The following is a 25,567-nucleotide window of genomic DNA, read 5'->3' on the forward strand; positions in this document are numbered from 1 at the left end:
GATACATCCGCTCCACGTTGCCATTTCCGTTGAATTCGAGTTGAATTCTATTGATGCACGAATTCTGTCGTCGTTATATTTTTTCGCGACCTTTCGCGTTGCAATAAAATTATAAATATCAGTTTGACGTTGATAACTAGTCGGCGCAGATAAATAATGTTTTCGTGTAATGTAGCCTTCAAATATATTTGTCACGCACAAATTTGAGAGAAGCTCATTATGATACATATATATTTAAAAGAAGAATTTACTCTCCTTACAAGAATATTATAAAACTTTATCAAAGAAGAACTTGGTTCGACTCCATGTAGTAAGTAAATCGAATACTTATTTTGTCTAATACATTTTATTTAATATTTTTTATCTAATCGAATACATTTTTTATCTAATACGTGACTGAAATGTTAAACTTCGTAGAGAGAGAGGTTTCAGAATATATATATATATATATATATATATATTTTTTTTTTTTTTTTAATAAATCTGATACTGTATATAAATCTGATACTATATATGAAATATGAAGTAAGTAACATTTGCTTGAGTGCAGTATGTATTTTTTGCTGCATGTACTTTCGACCTCAATATCCCGTTTAACGTCTACTTTGGTCATCTGAAGCCTATATCAACCTCTTTTGATTCTATTTATACATATGGAACAAATCGAGGTTATCGCGCACGAGCAATTGCAATTATCGACTTGGTAACGATGCGTTTCTATGTATTTTTTATGCATTCATGTTTCTTTGCATCTTTTCCATGCTGGAAATTAATTGGAGAACATCAAATATCGTTTTCCTAAATAAAGGAGATCCGTGGAGATCAAAATCGTGCAGGTTCAATTGTCATTATGTATGCAGAACAATCGAAAGCGCGAAAGAGGAGGATGGAGAGAGTGTTTACACGATAGCGCAGACAGGATGCATTAATTCATCATTCCACTTCCGGACGATAGAAGTTTACGCAACTTCGGCTTGTCTTATCCGTATCACACCGACATGACTACCGGCATATAAAAATAACAGTCACCGTTATGGACCGCGATTACGTGTTCCAGACGTGCTTATCTGCACGGACTCATTCGTAGAATCTCTTTAGAAAACGAGCATCGAATCACACAAATTGTATGATGTGTAAATTCGAGTACAAGAGAACGCGGCAATTATGAGCGCGAATGACGATTGGAGTTGTCCAAATAGCGATGTTCGGATTCACGATACAAAATGACGGTCCATGATTTTCGTTTCGAGAAAGAAAATCTACTTCAAATCAATGGAAGGCGCAGTTAGACGCGGGGAATCTAGGACACCCGGTATATTCTTATTTGCTAGACGACAAATGCGTCTAGAATCTCGGCTTAACTTAAAATAGCCCGTGCATTTTCTCGAGTCGCGAATCGCCGCGATGCCAGAACGGGTTCTGGCCGGGCTATTTTTATGGGGGGGTTTCGTCTATGATACGGGGGACAATCGTGAGATCACGTTTTAAAAACTGGTTCCTCGGGCTTCGTTCTGCAACTCGTTTCACCGATCGCAAGATTAGTTGCAAATTTTACCGATTAAGTTGTTTTTCTGTGGCGATCCTCGAATCTTCTCGCACTCAGGAAGCCCTCAAAGCGCGATTTGTCAACGAATCTCTGATCGAAGGCGTCAGACTCAAAATTGTATTTCACAATGGCGGTGAAAACGATCGTAACAATGACATTAGCAATAAAAACGTCGTGGCATATTAATCACTGTGATCTACGACAGTGTAATCTGTGATAAAAGCATAATTGCACGAAACATTACACAAGGAACGTAATCCACGATAAATTAATAAAGAGAATCCGCGATTCTCCGTCAGTAAACATTGCGAATATTGTCTGCTCCCTCAAGGTGAAGCCTGGAGATGCCGTGTGTCGTGTTTAAGTTTTCAAGCGAGTCATTGATATGCCACGTTTTCTGCGTGTTAACACTGTTCGTGATCAACATAATGTATGCGTGCTCGCTTGTATTTGGCATTGGCGAGAGCAAATGGCGTCGGATGCCGCATTCAACTTACCGATACTTTGTTCTTTGTGACCACCTTCGGACGTCCTTCTGACGCGTGGAACTTTGAATATCGACTCGCGTGGTTAACACAATATTATCGATTAAAAACCGGTGACATCATTATATAAGAAATTATCATTATATAAGTGTAAGAAGTGTGAATTTAAATAAAAGATGATTATATGTAATCGAGTGCGCGCAAGTTAGTGCAGTTTAGGTGCACAATGAAGTTGGCACACAATGAATACTCACAGTAATTGTTATCGACGGGCTTACGCAGCGTAACATATCAATATTAATATATAATTAATAATATAATTGATGATGATTATTATAATAATAAATAATAATGATAATTAATGATGCAGTTATTGCAAAAACCCGTTGGTAATGACTCTAAAATTTGACAGTTTAGTAAAATCCCAAATTCATTGTGCCTAAACCGTTTTAGGACTACATATATTTCTGCCATTAAGAAAAAAATATCCAAGAAGTAATAAACTAATTTGTTGGTTACCAATAGCATATTTGTTATACTAATCTAACACATTTTTTAAATAAGAAAATATACATTTTCTTGAAAAGAAAACCTTAGTATTTTTCATGATAGTAATTATTAAATTATTGAAATAAAAGAAATTGGATTTAAGTATATAAATATAATGTTAGCATCCGCACAAAATAAATATTTACTAATCAAAAAAGTATTTACTAGATATCTTTTCTCTCACAGTATATAATAAAGTATTCGAGTTAAGGTCGAGTTAAGGTTATTAAAAAAATATCATTTTGCTCGAATCTTCGTGATTTCGCGAATTATTCGCCTGGGTCTCGCTATTCGTGCTTTCTTTTATATATTTTCTCTTTAGCTACTCGGTCTTCTTATCAGTTATTAAGCGTGAGAGAATCTAAGAAGAGTTGAGAGAGAGAGAGAGAGAGAGAGAGAGAGAGAGGGAGAGAGGGAGAGGGAGGTTATTATCTCAAGCGGCGTCCATAAGTGCACATACTCGGTGTCGTCGTGGAACATTTGCATATCCGGTCTCCTGCGTTTTTCACTCGACTTTTCACCGCGAGAAAGGTCGTGTTATCTAGGACAACGGTGTGCACTTTCCTCGGGCCGGATAGCCATTATTTCGGGATTCGAAAGTGGCTAGCTGTAATGGGATGGCCGTAAGATCGCTCGATAGAAAGTTTCCGAATTCTACGCCGTTACCTGGCATCGTCGGCATGGCGTGGAAAAATCGTAATGATTTGCACTGAGGTGTAAAGGTATGACACCGATTGATCAGCATGTGTTTTCTACGCTTCGCGAGAGAAACTTTCCATTTCCGAGGGAAACGGATTTCCTCCTCTCGAATTAGATAGGTCCGCTCCTTCGTGCACGGAATTACACTTCCTCGGTGAATCGCGCGCGTGGAAATAGAGATTCGATAATAAATCACGTTGATAAAATAATACGTCACGAGGGGCGGCAGTCCGTGACGAAGCATTTTTGTTGAGATAGAGAAGAAGTATAATAGAGAAGAGAAGATACAAGATAACGAGGATAAATATCGTGCATTTGTGAACGAAGTGTCATCGCTATAAACGACGATAATTAATATATTGGATCATCGAGAGTCCCGAGTCACTTTGATCTTGTTGAAAAAGTGTCTCGCGCACACCACGAGATCTTTGGGCGCGGTCATAGGTTATGTCGAATACTTTTCACGAAAATAAGCAACGAACATAAACGAAAAAGCGTAGCAAAAAATCGCTGCGAATTGGCCGGACTTTGCGCTTTTTTGTCTCGCGGTATTTCTCAATTTCTGACATTTGACCGACCAATTTTTCCGCGGCAAATTGGACGATGACGCGAGTCACCGATGGAATCGTCGATATGAGACGGATGTTTTGTTATAGATCATGCGAAAACATATCGTCATCGATATATCGGCGATGATCGAGTTGGGATTCTCTCGCGAGAGACTTTCGTTGCGCCTTCTTTTTTTCTCCTCTTCCTCCTCCTCTCTTCGTTTTGCTCGTCCTACTTTCTCTCTCTCTCTCTCTCTCTCTCTCTCTCTCTCTCTCTCTCTCTCTCTTGATTCCCGAAAAATCGCGGTTAACACATGTTGCGACACCTCGTACGGGTCATTTGGCGGAACGTCCTCGACTTTGGTGGTCTAATTGGCGTCGGAGGATCATGACATCGGCAGCACGCGCAACATTGACATTGATTGTCGCGTCACTTCCGTCGCTCCAATATCACGAATTGCAGCGGAATGGGAAAGGAAGCGGAAAGTTACTATAATGAGATTAATAGGCGCGCCCTATTACCAAGTGTACACGGAAAACCTTTCACGTATCTCCAATTATGAGCCGCTCGTGGCCAAAGTGTGCCGCGAGAAATGATCAATGCCGCAGAAACGGTTCCGCGATCGCGATGACATCATACCGTGCCATCGCGATATCTCGTGCACTGCATCAATGCTCAGTCATTATTATTTATGCACGAAGGATGGAATTCGCTTGGATCAAATATCCGGGGAAATACTGAAACAGAATCCCAACTGATAGAATTCTGCTCGAATAAACGAGATTCTGAGAACGCTATTGACCAACTTATCTCGACAGACACATGGTCGATTATATTATTATTGTACATTCTCTCATATAAATATATGAAACGAAGTGAAAAATAAGTAAGAAATAATTTGAATATTTAATCATTAAATTATTATGAGCAAATAAAAGTAAAAGGCTACTTTTCTCAGGCAAATATCATTTCAGGATTAACTATTGGGAACCGAAGCATCGAAACATTAACAGTTATTTTAAAACAATATTTTATACATTTTTTTTCAAAATTTCCTATAAGTCGTACTTTTTACAATAAACTATTGAAATATTGATAATATGCTGTCCTCTTGCCAAAAATGCAAACATCTCTTCTTCTAGTGGTTGACTAGAAATCTCATTAATTTGAACACAGAATTTTACAAGGAGGTAACTACAGGATTTCCGTTTCGCCAGACATTTGATTAATCTAACCAAATGTCTTACTTCGTGTGTGTGCACGAATCGAAGCGAATGTAAGATAGAAAAGTGTCGATACAGAGCATACATATACATACACATCGATCGATTATACTTTTCCCTGCACCTACGACAATGAATTTTATTTGTTCAATTGAGCCTTAAGCAACGGACAATTCGTAAAAATCAGGCGACTCGTTCGCGGCGCGTTAAAGTCGATTAATCGTCGTGAATGAATTCAAGGACTCGTTGATCGCGCGATGGCTGCGTCTCCTTAAAAAGATTTAGAGCGAGGACGCGGCGTGTATGTGCACGATATAGGATAAAACGCCGACTGTCTCGGGACGAAAAGGTTATTTTCGTCATTATATACGCGTCGGCCGCCTAATCCAATGGAATCCTTATTCCATATTCAGTGATTCATTCGATCTGCATTTTGTCTGTCAACTTCGACGAGCGACGTCGCGTCAAAGGCGGTCGTTGTGACGCGAATATGAGCCCCATTGATGCTTGCATTCTGAGCTATTTACTTCTTTAGATAAATCACCATTTTTTCGCGATTACATAAGTATTTTTTGACGTGCCTCTTATTGTCGGCGTTAAACAATTTTTCTTCAATAAGTTCTCTCGTTCTTTTATTTATTAGAATCTTTTGTTGTTTACTCCTTACTATTATTCTTGTCCTTAACACTGACAAGTTCACGGAGGATATTAATACAAATCATGAAACGCTAATTGACATAGTCTCGTGATAAACGATTCCTTTTATTTATCGAGAATTCCACATACTAATCGACGTGTCAAGGTCTTGGTTGTTTTCCATTTCGTGAGACCGAACGTGACAAAGAAGCGTTTTCTTTGAGATTCCAGATGGAAACATAATAGTGGGGTTCATAAATATGCAAACGACATGTTTTCGTATGATAATTGGGGTAATCGGGTTAATGGTAGCAGGGACGTAGATACGATATCGCAATATATTTGCCAATGATAAAACTAATTGTCCGCGTCACTTTTTAATCGCATCGTCATAAAGATTTTCTTATCGCCGAAAAAAGCGGTTATCGCGTCTGCTCGGTATCGAGTAAGTGTATAAAGAGCTACAACGTTACTCTCGAGTTCTTTGCGATATTATTTCTATTTCCATCGTTTCTCTTTTGACGCCACACGTCTCATTTTCGTCCGGATCTTTCACATCAGCTAAGCAGCATCGACGACATTAATCAACGAAAATTTTGTTTGACCAAAATCAAAAATCAAAATTAATCAATCATTATACATAAAATCATAAATTTCATTGATTAATGAAATAAATTATTAACGCCTTAAATGGTGCGTCCGGAAAAATTCTTCGTGAAAAGATATTGAATTGCTCTTGACTCACTTAAACTATTGTATTTTCTTTTAATTCATAGCAGATATATTTTCTATTCTATTTTTCAAAATTCTTCAAGGAAATAGCAATAAAGAGATAAACCCTGATGAAAATACAGTTATTTTAAATCACTGCTGAATATGTTTTGGTTCATGTTTACATAAATCTAGATTCTTTTACTTAAGTAAAATAAACAATTGCTTTCATGGAGAGGAGTTTTCAGAAAATGTGTTTTCTTATTTGAGAAATATTTAATATTAATATGAGAGTGAGAGGGGGATAGAGGGAGAGAGAGAGAGAGAGAGAGAGGGGGAGGGAGAAAGAGAAGGAGAGAGAGAGAGGATGTTATTAAAATACCCGAACACTGATTAATGCTCGAACACTGGTGTACTTAATTCTGGACATTTTTATTTTTAACTAGGTTTATACGGTTTGATTTTTATATCATTGTTTAATATCAAATTCCGATATGACTGATTATAAACTGATGAATGATTAATTTGATGAATTGATTAAATGATTACATATACAAAGTGAGTCATCTAACGTTAGATTCTTAAATATCTTTATTGTTTTTTTATGTTAGAGGAAAAAGTAAAAAAATGTGTAAGAAATAGATTGGTTACCACACAATTTATTTTCTTATACGCGCTTTCCTCTGATGTGAAGAACAACAAGAATATTTTCGAATCTGACGTAAGATGACTCAGCCTATATATGACGGTTGATTAATCTTATGGTTATGGATATGCCGATTGTTTCAAAGTGGCTTCTTCTGGTTTCAGTCTGAGTGGCTTCGACGAGCGTGTGTCGCCCGCTCGTGGGCGCTTATTTGCGACGAAAAACTGACGGAGTCCGAGCATTTTTCATGTCGTCTAAATATATCCTCGTGTGCATATGCGGAGGCGTCAAAACGCCGGAGCGCGCTTTCGCTCGGCGGGAACCGGCTCGCATTTTAATTAGTGGCGCGCAAAATATCGCCCGCTAAATGCACATTCAGCAAACGTCCGATGAATGTAGTCCGGAATATATCAATTACCGTGTATCTCGCATGAGACACGCGGCCTCGCTTTTTATTAAGCCTGCGACTCGTGCAAAGACGCGCGATTCGCGACGCTCGTGTCATCCGCTCTCGTCCTTACCCTGATAGGATTTTATCGCTCCAAGTCCGTAAAGGGCTTAGATAGGCATGCTCTAAAATAGGCTTGGTATCATTGGACCTAGAAAGGGTGTACAAAGGCAAATTTTGAATAGAATTTCCTTAACAGACCTTGAATAAGCACTATTGGGGATGCTTCTAACTGGGCTTACCATTGTTGCGCCTAGAAAGGACCTACAAAGACAAATTTTGAGTAAAATTTCCTAAACAAGCCCTGAATAGGCACTGTTGGGATTCCCCTAACAAGACCTATCACTGTTGTGTCTAGAAAGGGCATACAAAGACAAATTCTGAGTAGTATTTCCTAAACAAACTCTGAATAGGCGCTGTTGGGGTGCCCTTAATTAGCCATCGTTAGGACTACATATGGCCAAGCAAAAGGATTTCTAAAGGAAAATTCGTAAATAGATCCAAAATAGGCACAGATGTGGATGTCCGTAGACATCAACACAAGACATGTATTTATATAATTAAGTCAGGGTCTCGTTTATTCAATTCTTGAAACAGTTTAAAGTGTTACAGAATTTTAGTTTACAATCTTAGACAGAAGTAAAATTCACATAAGTTTGAAATAAAACCAAAATACCTATGATTTTGGTTCTCAAAAATACAGTCTTCCAAATAAAGCGTGTCCACATAGGGTTCCACACAGCAAACTTTCCGTAAGATAATTTGGAAATTATATTGAAATATAACATTGGAATAATTTAGAAATATTCGTGAAACATTTTATCAAAATCTTTTTCACTAAAATATTTCAGAAATCTTTTATAATAAGCATTGATTTATATATTTATATATAAATTTAATTAATGTAATGAAATCTTATATGGTAAGGTGGATTTCTCTTTCTTTTAATTGTACTCCTTTATAATTACTCAAAGTTTTATAGTCTTTCATGATTTTATTTATTTAATAACAATCAACAATAAAAAAATTTTACTATAAAAATTTAAAAATAATGAAATGAAAATGCGGGATTTTGTAGACTTCACCTCATTAGCTAAGGGCTAAATTAACAATAAAAGTACGAAAAATATAATTTTTATTAAAATTATATAATTTTATTAAGTTATATTATCAAAAAATTATATTGCTATGTTAATCACAACACATATGGACAAAATGTAAGACGCTTATATCGACTGAAGAAGTGTCGTAGTGTCTAAGACAACAGATTCATAATCCAGAGGTGCCTCAGGCAGGGTCCAGGTTCTCGAGTCCCACCAGTGTCAGTGAGAATTTTTAAGTGTGATGTAGCATTGGAATCAAGTAATCTAAAGTTTTCAAATAAAATCAGCAAGCGCTGTAACCTTTACGAATAGTTTCTATTAGAAAATAGTACATATTCATACATAAAAGAATATTCTTTCCTACTTAGACATGTCTAGATAGGGCCTACATAGGCGTGCCAGAATAGAGCCTCGTCAGATTTACAAATCGGACCTTGACTTACAAAAGCGTTACATCTCTGTACAGGGCCTATTCGGGCTTGCTTGAATGGCGCGTAAACAGAAATGGGGAAAAACTATCTAGGGCCTTTACAAGTCCTTTTTAAATTCCTACTCGGGTATGTCGAAGCGTTCGCGACTCGATGCGCGATCGAGAACGCCAAGCGAGCTCCGTTGCGCTCTTGTTCGAAACGTCGCGGCGTTTACCTACACGCCGCATTCGGGTCGCGAGTATTATTAGCGCGAAGGGAACTTCACGCGGAACAAAGGAGCGAGGACTTGCGTTCTCGCGTGAGTCGAAACGAACGAAATTGAACGTTGTCGGGAGACAAGACAAATATTTCTGGCGCATATGTCGCAAGCTTCGGCGTACCTTGCAATTTTCTGCTGCGACCTGCGCTCTCGATAATTACGGCAAATAGCGTCGGGGCAGGTAACGCGACGGGGATAAGTAACGCGAACCCGGCTGTTTTTCATGCCCGCGACTATTTCGATTTCGTTACGGTTTGCTTCATTTACACCGCGAGAAAGAGCAATCTAAGGAATGAAAAGTATTTATTCTCTGGGTGTATTAAGGGTAAAAATAACTATAAATATATATAATATGTATATACATATATATTCTACACTGAAGCTTTAAATATTCGTATTTAAAAGCCAAAATGTATGAAAAACCCAATTAACAATAAAAATGTCCAGAGATAAATGTATTAGTGTTATCAGTGTTCAATTATCATTGATACTTTAATATTATATTAATATAAAGTATTTCTAAAAAAAAAATATACATTTTTCCGGAAACTTTAGCTTTCGATAAAAGCAATTGTTGTTGTTGTTGTTGGTTCTACTTAAGTAAAATAATCTAGATTTATATAAATATGTACTAAAACGAACAGCAATAAGAATGTCCAGAGTTAAGTACCAACGTTATTAGTGCTCAAGTATTGGTATGATTTTATCTCTTATATCCCAATAATATACCATGGTATACATCTTTGCTTTCTTATATTAATATAAATTATTTTTCAAATAAAAAATGTACTTTTCCTTAAAATCTTCTCCGATGAAAGCAATTGTGCATTTTGGTTGAATAAAGGAATTTAGATTTAAGCAAATATGTCACCAATCCCTGTCAAATAAATATGCTCGATTTTTTAGATATCCTATCTCTCAGTCTTGAAATGTTTTACTTTATGCGCACTTTATGTGCTTAAGCATATGTCATACCACCTGAACGTTACAGACACGTCGCTGACGTGAGCTGATCAGTCATCATGGGCATTAAAACCGCGAGAGTGCCTCCGAATGGCTGGTCGGCCATCGCGATCGCGTTAAATCGCGATGATTCGCGACACCCAGCCGCGGTGCAACGTGTTTTGCGCGGAAACGCTGCACAACTTGGCGCGACGCAATTTGAGCACCGGGTGGGCGCTAAACGCGCGTGGGCGCGAGAAGCCGCGTTCGCGGCTCGCGCGCGCTCGTCGAGATTCGCCGGGATCTTCCCACGTATTTTCCGACGGATACGTTACAATTGCGTATAAATAAATTTACGCTCGCGCGAATTCGGCGAAGTGTCGCCATTCGCGGTGAAACCGCGAGTCGATTTGCTGACGTGCAGTTAACGAGCACTCTGCAGAGTTTCCTCTCACGACTCATTCGGCTCATTCGTGACGCGAGAGATTCAAAGCAATTAGCTGAGCGCGGAGAACTGATTATCGGGAAAATTTGGAGAAGGAACTGGTTGTCGCGGTGGGAAAGTTTCAGGGCTGACGAAGCAAGAGGACTTTTCAAAGATGACAGGCTACCCGGTCGATTGGTTCCGGCTCGCGCGTTTGCACTGACGTCAAGAGCTTGTACGATCTGTCGGATCGCCAATTATTGCTTTATCCGGTCGATCGTGCCGCTTAACTTCCCGTTCCCTGCCCACCGCCTATTCTAAACACGTGCTGCTCTTTTACATGTGTACGCGGGATACAGCAATAATTCATCACTGGACCTGTCCACTGAATTTTATTCTTGATTATTCGAACGGCTTTCGCACAGTTACTCCATTTGCCCGATCATGTACTTGTCGTTGATAATAATCGGCGTAGATAAAAATGAAAAGGATCACTGATATCTGACTGTAACATGCCTTCTGTATGTTAAACAAAGAACAATGACTCAGAACTCGTGATAGGCATTGTAATTGACGCGCTATGGAGGACAAGGGTGTGAAGGGCGTCAAAAGGATGTAAACATTTCAGGCTTGGAGTTATGGCTCGCGAAAATTCCGTCCCGCGCCGTTCTCGTCCGTCGATTATTCGCATCGCGGCTATCGCGAACGTAGAAATCGAGGTTAATTCGCGTTTCATGGCACTGATCTCGGACACCGGCGACGGGCTCGTTGCAGGCGCACCGTCGATTAAATGGCCACCCGATCCCCTCGGTGCGGCATCGACGAGCCTGTGCGAACCGGAGACAATACGCGCAGCCGCACGCATGTCTCTCACAGATTGATACGAGTCATCATTCAATAATCCGTCATATATAATCGTAATTGCTACGTGAGCTCTCAAGGACAAATCGAAATGAGATTCCGCGCATAGAATTCACATTATATATATCTCATCATCTTCTTTGTCACCTTGACTGTCTTCTCTTTGGAGGAGTCACCGCCGTCTATTGCGTGTCGCGAGAACGCGCATTCTTGAATCACCGAAGCGCACTTTTCCCAGCTACTCGTCGAGATGTTAACGTGTGATGATGAGCATTTGCTTGTTTTTCCATTCCAGGCGACTCGTATTACCATTACGCCGTGTACAAGGGCAGGTCGCCGATCGATTCTCGATCGTCCAACATCGAACTGATCGATGAGGATACGCACCTCACGAGGAGACGGCGGGCGACGCCCGACAAAGTTGTGTCGACCGAGCAGAAGGATGAACCCAAGGACCCGGCGCAACAGTCGCAGCAGCCACAACAGCCACAGCAGCCACAGTTGCCGCTATCTTCGGCACAGTCCCCACAGCCGTCGCAGCCACAGCCGCCGCACCCACAGCCGTCGCAGCCGCAGCAACAGCAACAGCAGGAACAGAAGCCGCAACAACAGCAGCAACTGCCGGCACAGCCGTCGGTGAGCACGACGACCTCGCCCGGAGACGTTACTTATCCCCGTGACGCTTCCTCCACTCTACCTCCTTCTGATACCTTGGATCCCAAGAAGAAGGTGACGGTGTCGCAGCCGATGAACCCCGCAGCCGATGATGCGGTAAGTCCAGCGGCGGAATTGCCGATGAACGGCTCGAGAGATTCCCAGGTAGCATACGTTTTGTTTCTTCATTATAGCTTTCGTCAACTTCGTTAAATCGTAATAATGTTAATAGATTCATATTTCTCGATGTTTTCTACATATATTTCTCACAACTTCAACCGGAATTTCTGGATCGTTCATATCTTATCAGAAATTTGATCTAATCAAGCTTTTGATCCGTGTGAAATAGCTTCGAAGATCAGATTATCTTCGTAAAATGAATCTCATGATATGCGATATGCAAAATAATAGTTATTGTCTTGTTCTGCGCATAATCTAATTAGTACTGTGATAATTATGAATTATCATTATCGTTATGGCGAATGTGATAGTGTACTCACTAATTAAAGCGGTAAATAATAGTGCAACGAGCGGATAAAACATGAGATCGAAACGATAACAAGGCGTTTTGTCGTTAGCCATCACCGACACCGCACATCTGGGCTAATCGTACGAGATGGAGCAACACGACGAGCGGCAAGGATTGGCAACGTGATGACAGTAAAAATCAAACGAAGGTGACGGAACTGACAGCCGTGAAGGAAGATGACAAAACGGAGGACGACAAAACGGAGGACGACAAAACGGAGAGCGAAATCAGCGATATTTCGATCAACAAGTTCTCCGACGTGACTAATACCACGCTCTCGCAGAACAACATCACCAAGACGGTCTACGATACGCACCAGTATTATAATAGCACCTTCATCATCGACACCGACATCTGCAAGAAGTATTGGGTGGATATGGATAATCATCCGGAGCTTAAAGTCAACCACCTTCTCAGTCAAAGCCATCGACGCGCCGCGGTAAGACTCGCTTTGCTCGCCTTACCGCGTGTCTCCTGCTAATTATTCCGACAAGTAACTAAAACAATTAAGCGGAATATACATGATAAAAGTAATATGTAGTATTACTTCTAGAACTGAACTGGTTTATAATACTTTTAGTGAAATTCTGCTCGAAAAGCAGTCGAGTCGTTCGGACTCGAGTAAATTTTCGTTCATATGGAGTGAATTTTCTGCTCTAAATCATCGAGTGAATATTTTCACGCGAAATTGAAGAGTGAATATGACGAATTTCACCATCCCAGAAATAGATTTAGAAATTGATTAAGTGTCAATAAAGAATTTACTTTAAATTTGAACAAAATATTTATTCGCAAAACTGTCGCTTTAAATGAATTTTCACTCGTTTCTAGTGAAGGTTACACTCCAAGAAATTGAAGCGCGTGTTAATAATTATTACTTAAAGCTCGTCTCAAGTGAGATCTTCAGATTGAAATTCAGTCAGACGAAAGTTTCTCCGTTGAATCGCGATCACGAGTACATATATGCCACATATCTCGTAATTAAATGAACAAACTTGGATTTACCTTTGAATTAGAATCTGAATATCTCACGTGGAACAAGTTTCAGGATGGCAACTGTCAACACGGATTTTAGAGAGCCAGAGATGTCTAACGAAATTATCATTGATGCAATGGCGTAGCCAGGGAGGGGCTGAGGGGGCTGCAGCCCTTCCCCCGAAATTAATTTTCTGGGTTACGCTAAGAGTGATAAAAATTTTTTCGAATGTTCTTTTTTTTGTTCGTCAAAAGTAAAAAGTACAGCGCCTCCCGAAACTTTTTTCTGGCTATGCTACTGCATTGATGGGTAAAGAGTAATGGTATAAGATGGTATAAAGAGTAATTTTTTCATCTTGCAATTGTGATTTTGTCGATAAATTCGCAATTCGGTCGACGACAAACGCAAAACCAACTGAAACGCAATTTTCTACGTTACAGACTGTCAAACTGAAGTTCGACTTTCCTTTTTACGGACATAAAGTCCGTAACATCACTATCGCCACCGGTGGTTTCCTGTATACTGGCGAGTACGTGCATAGCTGGCTGGCAGCCACTCAATACATCGCACCGCTCATGGCGAATTTCGATACCCGCCTGTCGAACGCCAGCTACGTCAAATACGCTGACAATGGTGAGTCATCGGATTCTCGAACGGGGGCTCTCCTTCGCGCGCGAAGGACGCTTCGTCCTTGCATTTTCCGCAAGCACGCTCGATGGTTCTCCACTCTGTCCAGTCGTAATCAACACACAGCTCCTTTACATAGCTGAAATCTCCTTCGGCTCATTCTCCGCACTTGCGACTTGGCGGAAAGACTCCCGATTTAATTCTTATTAACAAGAGCGCCCCACCCTTCTTAACCGATCTGCCGTTCCTTTCTTGCATCGAGTCGAGCGTGTCGTGAGGCATTCGCGTCATCGGCTACCACGGGGATTGAAAAAGCAGCGTGACGATTTAACGACACGTAATAACACGCCGCCACAAGCGGCCGGCGGCAAAGAAACGGCGCAAAACAGTCGCGTGTCACCTGGCAGGCCGAGTCAGAAGGACTCCTGCAGGAAAAGGCACGAGATTATATCCTTTATTATCCGCCAGGCACCGCGTTTACGGTCGAGTGGGAGAAGGTGAAGCTGCAGGACAAACCAGGGTCCGGCGCGTTCACTTTCCAGGTGACCTTGCATCAGAACGGCGACATCGTGTTCGTCTACTCGGTCATACCTCTGGTGGTCGAACAGATCGAGGACAGGATGCATCCTGTCAAGGTTGGCCTGAGCGACGCCTACATCATGGACAGGACAGTATTCTGTGAGTTGAGTGCGCGCCTAGACACCGACGTTCGTCTCGACCGCGTTGCATAACTATCTCTACCGCGTAACTATCAGTTATCGCGCGCACTAGTCGATTTCACAAGCGGCTGCGGACGAGTCATTGTACACGTGATCGTAGAAAATATTTATATGCAAATAGATGCGAGTGGGTAGAGTTAGGTGGCTCAAGCGAATTCGTTCGACGGCGAGTACCGCGGAAACGATTATGAGTTATTATGAAGTAGTGGTAGATTACAACCTCATACATTTGCAATTAGACGCGCATCTAAAGTTAAAATAACGCGGATATAATGTATATGTGTATAGAGCTATCTGGTCTATTATTATTGGAAGCGTTATTAGCGCGTTATCTCCGAGTTACGTGATTATTTCCACGTGTACGCACACGAACACACTTTAGGTCCACTCTGCAAACTCTCAATTTGCTCGTCTCGCTTCGCAGTTGTCCGGCGGAAAACCATCTACGAGTACCACCGCGTGAACTTCAATCGACAGGACATAATGAACTGCACGGTCATCTACCTGAAAGCCTTGCCCACTTGCCTCGACATAGACAACTGTCACGACTGTCTGACGAAAGTGCACGAATTCGACTGCAAGTGGTGCCCGGAACTGAATCAATGCAGCACCGGCACTTTTCGATCGCGGCAAGACTGGGTGCTGAAGGGTTGCGACGTGCGCAATATCAAAGAATCGGCGAACTGCCCTTCGAACGTCAAGATATATAAAGGCGAGGAATACGACCACGATGGTCACGTACATCCTGAGGAAACGATCACCGCCAATGAGATGAGCGCGAAGCAGGAGAGACCTGATACGAGCGCCTTGGAAAGTTGTAAGTCTGTCTTTTGTCGTTCGCCTCGCTAATCTCGAACGAATCTCCCATTTATCGCTCCACGAAGTATCTCTGCTTAAAACGACGGATAGAAAATGATAGAAGATGCTGGCCTTCCTTTCCAGAGGTGATTTTGTATCCTCTTTATCAAGACGTATTGAAGAAAGAAAGAGAGAAAGTTTTATAAATAACCCATAATCTATATATGTATACATAATAATAAAATATCTATCTGTATGTTCCCTATTAACTTTTCAATCGATCTAATCAAATTTTGCATAGCTGCTTTTTAAGACTTTGCGGAAAATATAGCCTACTTGAAATGCAAAATCTGGATATCTCATCCTTTTCTTCTGCTTTCATCCCCTCAACACTTTGTGATTAGAACACTTAGGTTTAGATATTTTAAATATAAGAAACCCAGGTAGTTTGGGCTAAAACAGTTTATTCATGAAACTTTTTAAATGCGCCCTAAACCCGAGCAAAAATTGAATCTAGTAATTGTCTAGTAATGACACAGAAAAGTTGGGTCTTATATTGCTACTAGTTAGGAATGTAACGCTCACTTCTCCTAATGGCTGTACCAGAAAAATTATCTAGTAGCTAGATACAAGAAAATAACTTATAACTATCAGTGGTATAGTTACTAGATAGTTCTGATCTTCAAGTTCTATTCAGAATTTACCGATTATTTTCTATCTCGTTACTATGTAATCTTTTTCCTCTAGCCAATATCTATTGGTATGGTAATTGGTATAGTTATTTATAGTCCTGACATTCAAAGACTGAGTAGGAATGTTTAGCCAATCACGAGCCAATCACTGGCTAGAAAACTTATCTAGTCATTACTATCTAGCTACTAGTTTTGAAATCTGCTCTACTAGATACATTTTTGCTCGGGAAGATTGGGATGCAAAATCACCATTGGAAAGGGAAGCCAGTATCTTCTATCATTTTAAACAGAAATCATTCGACTTACTTGCATTTTATCGCCACCAGCGTTGCTTTTTTCCGGGATCTCGAATAACACAAAAGCATGATTAAATGCATCACTAATGCCGAACGTCTCGTTTTTTCTTGTTAGCTGCTCGCGACAACATGAATATGAGCGTTTCTGGAATAATCGGAATCCTCACCGTCGTTGCTTTAGCGGTGGGCCTCGTAGGTTGGGGTGCGTATGCTTATCGCAATCCTCACAGTGCATCAGGACAAATGTTGATAAGGGTAAGAAAAATCTTACTATGAGAATATTTAAATTATAAAAAAGAAATGAATCATGCCGCGTGATTGACGATTTCTTATTCCTTGCTCATTATTTTTTCTATTATCGATGTATATCAGTGTTAGGCATTGATTGATTAAAATTTTGTTTGACTAAAATAATCGACAAACCAGTAATTAAAATTAATTAATCATCATAGATGTAATCACAGATAATTTAATCGATAGATAAAATTAATTATTAATCAGTTTATAATCAGTCGCATCGAAGTTTCATTAATAATTAATTTTATCAGTCGTTATTCGTGATTTTATAGAAGATGATTATTTAATTGATTGATTAATTTCGACTGCTAATTGCTTTAGTCAGTTAACATTTTAATCGATTAATGCCTGATATTGATTCACGTTGCTTATAACAATTTTATTGCCGATTAAAATACTCATTGTCTCTCTACTGATTCTACTGACGATGAAATCGTCATCGTTATCGTCATATGTATTATCGACTCCTGTTATTGATCATTGTTGTTCGGCGTTCTAGAGATTTCGGAATACTTTACGTAATTAATCCCTCGCCCACTAATCTCATCTATCTCGGGGTCATCTTTTCAGTACCGTCCGAGTCAATGGAGCTGGCGAAGAGGTGAGGCCCGTTACACAGCCGCGACCATCCACATGTGATGAGGTGTCAACGGGGATCAAGTCACAGTCAATAACGAAACTGTCGGACCAAACTTCCTATTAACTGTACAGTGTATCGAGTCTGCGAGATGAAAACAGGCCCCGAACACATTTGCTCGGGACGCCGCGCTGTTCGTCAGGTTTACATTCAATTATGTAATTACGGATAATCATCTTCTTACAGCGATTACACAGCGCGATGTAGCGGAAGCGAACTGACCGAAGTGGCAAGCGAACATGTGTAGCGTTTTTAGACAATTTGACGGAAATGTTATCGCGGTGTATCTCAATACTTCCCGCGATCGAACGCCATTGACAACAATATCGGGAACAAGAACAGGACTGATTCAAAGGGAATTTTTAACGAGGGCTAATCGAGAGAGAAAGAGAGAGAGAGGGAGAAATTGCGACTAATCGAAAAACGAACACGGAAAAAAGATTTGCTGCAGCAGCAAACTAATTTGCTATATATGGATAGTTAATATAGATAATTTGCTGTGCTACTTTTTCTTTGTTGCAGGAACCTATTTTCTTGCTATGATAACAAGAAAATTTGCCTATACAGCAAGAAAAGTGGCTAACTCAGCAAATTTATTACAGATGGATAACTAAACAAAATTTACTGCTTTAGCTACTTTTTTTGTTGCAGGAGCAGATTTTCTTGTTATCTTAGCAAGAAAATTGGTTCCTGCAGCAAAATAATGTGGCTAACACAGCAAATTATGTTTAGTTGTCCATATCTTTTTTCCGTGAAGCTACCCGGCGGAAAATCCGCGAAAGTTTTATACACATCAACTTTGCGAAGCTTCGGACCGATTAATCGTTGCGCGTCAAGGTACGCGCGACAAGATCGCCGTTGATGTGGATTTCACGACGAGGACTGAGCAACGACATAAATGTCGCGATCATATAAAAAGAAGTTCACGAGCTTTCTGCGAGACAACGTTTCGCACGACGTTTTGTTGCGCGAGTCGCATGGATCATTCGCGTTCGCGACAGAAACGTCCTTAACACGTTTACGACCAGAGTTCATTTGGGAAACTCTTCCCATGGACCACCTCATATTTTTCTCTTAATGTAATTATATGTAGGACAGGCTTAGTTTTGTTTATATGTGTAGACACAGGAGAAAAAATGAGCGCTGTCACACACGTGTGACACTGGTAGCAGACGTGTTAAAATATTGTCGATGACTCAAATCGCGACGATAGGAACGATCGGTATCGTAGTGCCGACTGTTGGGCGACCCGACTAAGAGGAAATGTTTACGATGGTTTCTCGTCGAGGGCGATCGTAATATCGAAGCACGGATGACGCCCGTACGCGTCGAGCATTTATGTGATTCTCAGCAGCGTGCGACATACTTTGTTATTGTTTAAGAAATCCGTTTTCTCTTTTAATCGCAACAACTTTACTACTGTTTCGTGTATGCAATGTTCACAGTGAGAAGAGCAAGGAAAAAGAAGGGGAAACACGAGCGAAGAAACGAATTGACATATAAACTGAATGTTTCAAGTTCCAATCTAGCGTGCTGAAGCTACAGTTCGTCGAGCTCTTTGAGCAGTTGTGCGATAGGAAGGGAGGAGAAATCATTCTGAAGTATCCGTCAATTTAGCCTACGTAAAATTCGTCCTGGAATCGTTCGGACTATTGTCGTTACATTCCAAAGAACACGTTCTCGAGAATGAATTACGCAACCACGTGCGAGCTGCAGCTTCAGCGTTTTGTATCACAGAGACACACACATACACAGACATATACAAAAACATATCTATAAATAGATACATATAAATGATTATATATAACGACTATATACAAATATATTTTACGACGAGATTTTTTGGAAGATCACACAAGCAGCTTATAATACATATAAAATTAAAAGAAAACAAGCGAAAATAAAAAAAAAATGAAAGAAAGAACCAGAAAGAGCAAGAGGAATTATAAAAATTTGTTAGCATCTACATGGTAATATTAGGTCATGAGTGTATATAGTAGTCTTATGAGAAGCAATATAATTTTTATCTAATTGTAAATGTATAATTCAATGTCAAAACGGTGCCTTCTTTGTAAACCTCTGGGTATGATGATATATCGACATGCAGCAAAAGAAACGACGAAGGGTTTGAGGGGAAATCTCACTGTTCTTGAACGAGAGGTTTTTGGAGAGATTGATCCTCCTACCATAGGGAAATAGTTCGAGGGAAATGCAATTGTAAAAAGAATCTTAATTGTCCGTTTGTTAGATGTTCGTAGCTTAGAGTGCATGAACTCGTCACGCTAAAACTCGCGATTAGCTTAATCGCGCGACGAGTCAACGGAGGGGACGGAAGAGTGAATTACCGTCAAACTTGCGAACAGCTTTTCTTACATTACTGTGTACGATGTAACTCATAGTTTGTGATAATAAATATTATAATTATTATAGTAGCGCTCTGCGTGCCCATCTTCTATTTTAATTATCTTCCTTCGAAAGAGTTCTCTTTGAGATTTAGAATAAGCAACGTAGCAATAAAGTTAAATATTGAATAGACTTACCATTATTCTATATCCATTCATCATACACGAAAAAAAAGGTTTGGTTGAATTAACCAAATATCTGGTTGAATATGAACGATTCAGAAATTCCGATTGAAATAACCCCAATTCTGTTTAAGTTAACAAGAATTTTTGTTGACTTAAACAGAATTCGGGTTACTTCAATCGAAATTTCTGGATCGTTCATATTCGACCAGATATTTGGTTAATTTAACCAAACTTTTTTTCCGTGTACCATCATCATATTCATTATGACAAACAATTTTCGGCAAAAGAAAAATTTGAGAGATTTTACATTTTTGAACCCAGAAATTACATGTATCCCATGTTGTACTTACAGTCGATAAAGAGATTGCAGTTCCTGTTCCGATTATCAGATGACACTGAGTGTATTAAACCGCATCGTACACTTTGATCTCTCAAGTGCTATCGCAACTTGTATAGTTTAGTACATTCATACATATATTATGCAGCAATCAGCAAAACTTCCAGCTACGAAGTTTTAAATTATCGGAATGACATAAAAATTCATGCTTTAAAGCATGTGATTTGACACGTTGATAAATTTTAACTTTGACCTCTCATACTTATTCAACTTAAAATTTGTTTGTGTTTGATATCTCAACATAATCATTTGGCCCACAATTTAATCCCAAAATTGCGGGACTAAAAACGGACAATTTTTACAGACGCTTTTTGATCATCAAATATACAACAATTTTATTAATATGAGTTTCTCCATATTTCTGGCAACCGGGCCGTTGTTAAATGTAAAAAAAAGCAATGAATAAATTTGCAATCTCTTACGAGACAACACATTTCGATGTTCTTGAACAAGATGATTCGTGATGATGCACACGTGAGGAACCTCCTTTTTGTATTACTTGGAATTATAAATATAAGAACCATAAAAGTTATATCGCAATGTTATTATTATTACACTATGTAGGTAGAAGTATTATAATTCTATTTTTAAAATATAAAACATTATTCATTAAAATTTATATCAGACATATTATACATTTCTTAATCTTAAACTCGCATATTGTACGCGTTTTCTTCTTTGTTTGCCGATATTTAACGCCACATACATAGTAAGTAGTAACTAATCTTGTAAATCTAAAATTAAAATATACAAATAAGACATAATTGATGGCATTTACTTATACGGCATTTACTTAGCGGCACATATACATTTGTATATTTGTACATTTCACTTATTATTTTCTTGTTTTATTGTTTCATACGAGCATTCAGATTGATACGATGCCGTCAGACACGCATTTTTCTGCAAGTATAAACAAAATAACTCGTTAATACTATTGCTAGAAGTACATTAGTTAATATACCATTATCACACTATAAGCAAGCAATGATTATCACTGAAGAGAATGAATTTCTGAACGTTCGGAAACATATTATAAGCAAATTATATCTCGTTTTAATCGGGCCTGATACATCTTCCACCATATGGAAATGTTCCCGATGGATTTTTTTTTGCGCAACCGCGAACAAAATGAATGTTGATATCAATGAAACAGTAATCATCATATACATAACTAATTTACTTATATTATTCTCCATGTTTCTGGTAAACGTGTCGTTGATGACTAAGCGACAAATTTAATAAATCTGCGATCTTCCGGGACTACACAATTCGGTGCATCTGAGCGAAATAATTCCTGATATGTGATATCTGGCACAAGAATATCCTTTTCATAAAGTTTCAGTCCTTGTCTAAAGTTATAAACATAAGACCGATAAAAGTTATGTTGCAAATATTAATATTATCGCTTTATTTTCTTTGTCTTATTGCGATACACGTGCGGGGAGATATTTATTACAATTTTATTTACTAAATATTACATTTTTATTTCTTAAAATATATTTTTGAAATAAATAAATTTTTAGTGTCATGCTTGATTTTTATATAACCATTATTTATATCCTCTCGCATCTATTGTGTTTTATAAAAATTTTTAAATCAACGCATTATTATCAGACCTGCATTTACCTGCAAATAAAAAAACAAAATCTTCAAACCTGCGAAACTATGAAATATATAAACACACCCTTCTTAAAATTAAAGTAGAAAAGTTGATATTAATGAAAATTAGATCACATTGATATTACTGATATGGATGTCCTCCATATTTTTGGCATATGAGTCGCTGTGAATTGTGAAAAACAAATTTAATAAGTCTGCAATCTTACATAACAATATATGTCGCTCTTGAACAAAATGGTTCTTGATGCGTAATGTCTCCCACGGGAACTATAAATATAAGAACCATAAAAGTTATATTGTAAATCTTCCATATTGCAAAACATGTAGGATGAAAGTATTGCCCTATTATTATAATATCGAACATGTTTACTGGAACTTATTTGTATTTTACTTATGAGTATGTCAATATATTGAATTCAAATTTTATACCTTTCTGTTCACCTCTTCCCGGGTAGGAATTTAAAAGAGGGCTTGTAAAAGCCCTAGATAGTATTTCCCCATTTCTGTCTAGGCGCCATTCAGGCAAGCCCGAATAGGCCCTAAACAGAGATGTAACGCTTTTGTAAGTCAGCACCCGATTTGTAAATCTAACAAAGCCCTATTCTGGCACGCCTATGTAGGTCCTATCTGGACATGCCTAAGTAGAAAAAAATATTCTTTTATGTATGAATATGTACTATTTTTTTTCTAATAGAAACTATTCGTAAAAGTCACAGCGCGCGCTTGCTGATTTTATTTGAAAATTTTAGATTACTTGATTCCAATGCAACATCACATTTAAAAATTCTCACTGACACTGGTGGGAAACCTGGACCCTGCCTGAGGCACCTCTGGATTATAAATATGTTGCTTTAGATACTACACCACTTCTTCAATCGATATAAGCGTCTTACATTTTTTCTTTACGTGTTGTGATTAACACAGTAATTAACACATAATTTTTTGATAATATAACTTAATAAAATGATATAATTTTAATAAAAATTATATTTTTCGTACTTTTATTATTAATTTAACCCTTAGCTAATGAGGTGAAGTCTACAAAATCTCCACTTTCATTTCGTTATTTTTAAATTTTTATAGTAAAATTTTTTTTATTGTTGAGTGTTATTAAATAAATAAAGTCATGAAAGACTATAAACCTTGAATAATTATAAAGGAGTACGATTAAAAGAAGGAGAAATCCACTTTTTATCATATAAGATTTCATTAAATTAATTAAATTTATATATAAATATATAAATCAACGCTTATTATAAGAGATTTCTGAAATATTTTAGTGAAAAAGATTTTGATAAAATGTTCCACAAATATTTCTAAATTATTTCAATGTTATATTTTAATATAATTTCCAAGTTATTTTTCGGAAAGCTTGCTGTGTGCAACCCTATGTGGACACGCCTTATTTGGAAGATTCTATTTTTGAGAACCAAAATCATAGGTATTTTGGTTTTACTTCAAACTTATGTGAATTTTACTTCAGTCTAAGACTGTAAAATTCTATAAGACTTTAAACTATTTGAACTTATTAAGAATTGAATAAACGAGATCCTGACTGAATTATATAAGTACATGTCTTGTTGTGTTGATGTCTACGGACATCCACATCTGTGCCTATTTTGGGCCTATTTACGAATTTTCATTTAGAAATCCTTTTGCTTGACCATATGTAGGCCTAATGATGGCAGGACTAATTAAGAGCATCCCCAATAGCGCCTATTCAGATTCTGTTTAGGAAATTCTACTCAGAATTTGCCTTTGTAGGTCCTTTCTAGACGCAACAGTGGTAGACCTAGTTAGGAGTATCCCCAATAGTGTCTATTCTGGGTCTGTTAAGGAAATTCTACTCAGAATTTGCCTTTGTACATCCTTTCTAGGCTCAATGATGCCAAGCCTATTTTAGGGCATGCCTATCTAGGCTTTTTATGGACTTGGGGCGTGCCCCGATAAAATCCTACCCGGAAATCTCTCCGCACGTGTATCGCAATAAAACCAAAAAAAAAACGATAATATCATTATCTGCGACATAACTTTTATCAACCTTACTTTTATAACTTTAGACAGTATAAAAAAGAGGTTTTTGTGTCAGATGTCACATTTCGCTCAAGTGCATCGAATTGTGCAGTCCCGGAAAATCGCAGATTTATTAAATTTGTCGTTTAGTCATCAACGACACGTTTACCAGAAACATGGAGAACAATATGAGTAAATTGGTTGTATATCTGATGATTACTGTTTCATTGATATCAACATTCACTTTGTCCGTGAGTGCGCAATGTCCAAAAGGATTCGCAAAATATCGTAGAATATGTATCCCGAGGGGTTAAAAGAGATTACGAGGTATAATTAAAAGAGGTTAAGACAGATTACGAGATGTAATTTGCTTACAATATGTTTCCGAACGTTCAGAGATACATTGTCTCCAGTGATAATCATTACTTGTTTATAGTAAAATAATATATTAACGAATGTACTTCTAGCAATAACGAGTTATTTTTTTTGTACTTGCAGAAAAACGTCTGACAGCAACATATCAATCTGAATGCTCGTATAAAGCAATAAAACAAGAAAATAATAAGTGAAATGTCCAAATATATAAATGTATATGTGCTGCTATAAATAAATGCTGTCAATTATTATATAAATATGTGTTTTAATTTTAGATTTACAAGGTTAGTTACTATTTACTATGTATGTAGCGTTAAATATCGGCAAACAAAGAGGAAGACGCGTATAAAATTCGAGTTTAAGATTGAGAAATATATAATATGTCTAATATAAATTTTAATGAACAACGTTTGATACTTCAAAAATAGAATTACAATACTTCCTCCTATATATCGTAATAATGATGACATTACGATATAACTTTCATGGTTCTTACATTTATAATTCCAAGTAGTACAAAAAGAAGATTCTTGTTTCAGCCATTACGCATTATTACGAATTATTTTGTTCAAGAACATCGAAATGTATTGTCTCGTGAGATTGCAGAATTATTTTTTTTTTACATTTAACAACGACCGGGCTGTCAGAAATATGGAGAATATATAAAATTAATAAACATATTAATAAAATTGTTGTATATTTGGTGATCAAAAAGAGAAAACGTCCGCAGAAATCACGTTTTTAGTTCCGCAGTTTTGGGATTAAATTGTGGGTCAAATGATATCTTATAATGAGACATCAAACACAAAAAGTTTTTAAGTTGAACGGAGAACTGGTTTCAGAAATGTAAGGGGTCAAAGTTGTTAAAATTCATTAACATGTCAGATCATATGC

At 38.2% G+C, this 25,567-nt stretch overlaps 1 protein-coding gene and 1 long non-coding RNA gene across 2 annotated transcripts in view; both read left to right on the top strand.

Annotated features, from left to right (window-relative positions):
* Window positions 1-20,169, top strand: part of LOC116842349 (plexin domain-containing protein 2) — a 41,504-nt gene extending 21,335 nt beyond the window's left edge. Inside the window, exons 2-8 of the mRNA XM_032811441.1 lie at window positions 11,808-12,283; window positions 12,745-13,134; window positions 14,112-14,304; window positions 14,767-14,976; window positions 15,442-15,834; window positions 16,919-17,058; window positions 17,671-20,169. Of these exons, the coding sequence (XP_032667332.1) occupies window positions 11,808-12,283; window positions 12,745-13,134; window positions 14,112-14,304; window positions 14,767-14,976; window positions 15,442-15,834; window positions 16,919-17,058; window positions 17,671-17,739 (1,871 nt within the window). The 3' untranslated portion in view covers window positions 17,740-20,169. The remainder of the gene's footprint in view (window positions 1-11,807; window positions 12,284-12,744; window positions 13,135-14,111; window positions 14,305-14,766; window positions 14,977-15,441; window positions 15,835-16,918; window positions 17,059-17,670) is intronic.
* A 4,190-nt stretch (window positions 20,170-24,359) lies between these two features.
* Window positions 24,360-24,926, top strand: LOC116842308. Its single transcript, XR_004377706.1, has 2 exons — window positions 24,360-24,625; window positions 24,797-24,926. It is a non-coding gene; the product is annotated as an uncharacterized LOC116842308 (long non-coding RNA).
* The last annotated feature ends 641 nt before the right edge of the window (window positions 24,927-25,567 follow it).

Source organism: Odontomachus brunneus, unplaced genomic scaffold (genome assembly GCF_010583005.1).
Source record: "Odontomachus brunneus isolate Ranch 3 - 2012 unplaced genomic scaffold, Obru_v1 Obru_scaffold_024, whole genome shotgun sequence".
Lineage (NCBI taxonomy): Eukaryota > Metazoa > Arthropoda > Insecta > Hymenoptera > Formicidae > Odontomachus > Odontomachus brunneus.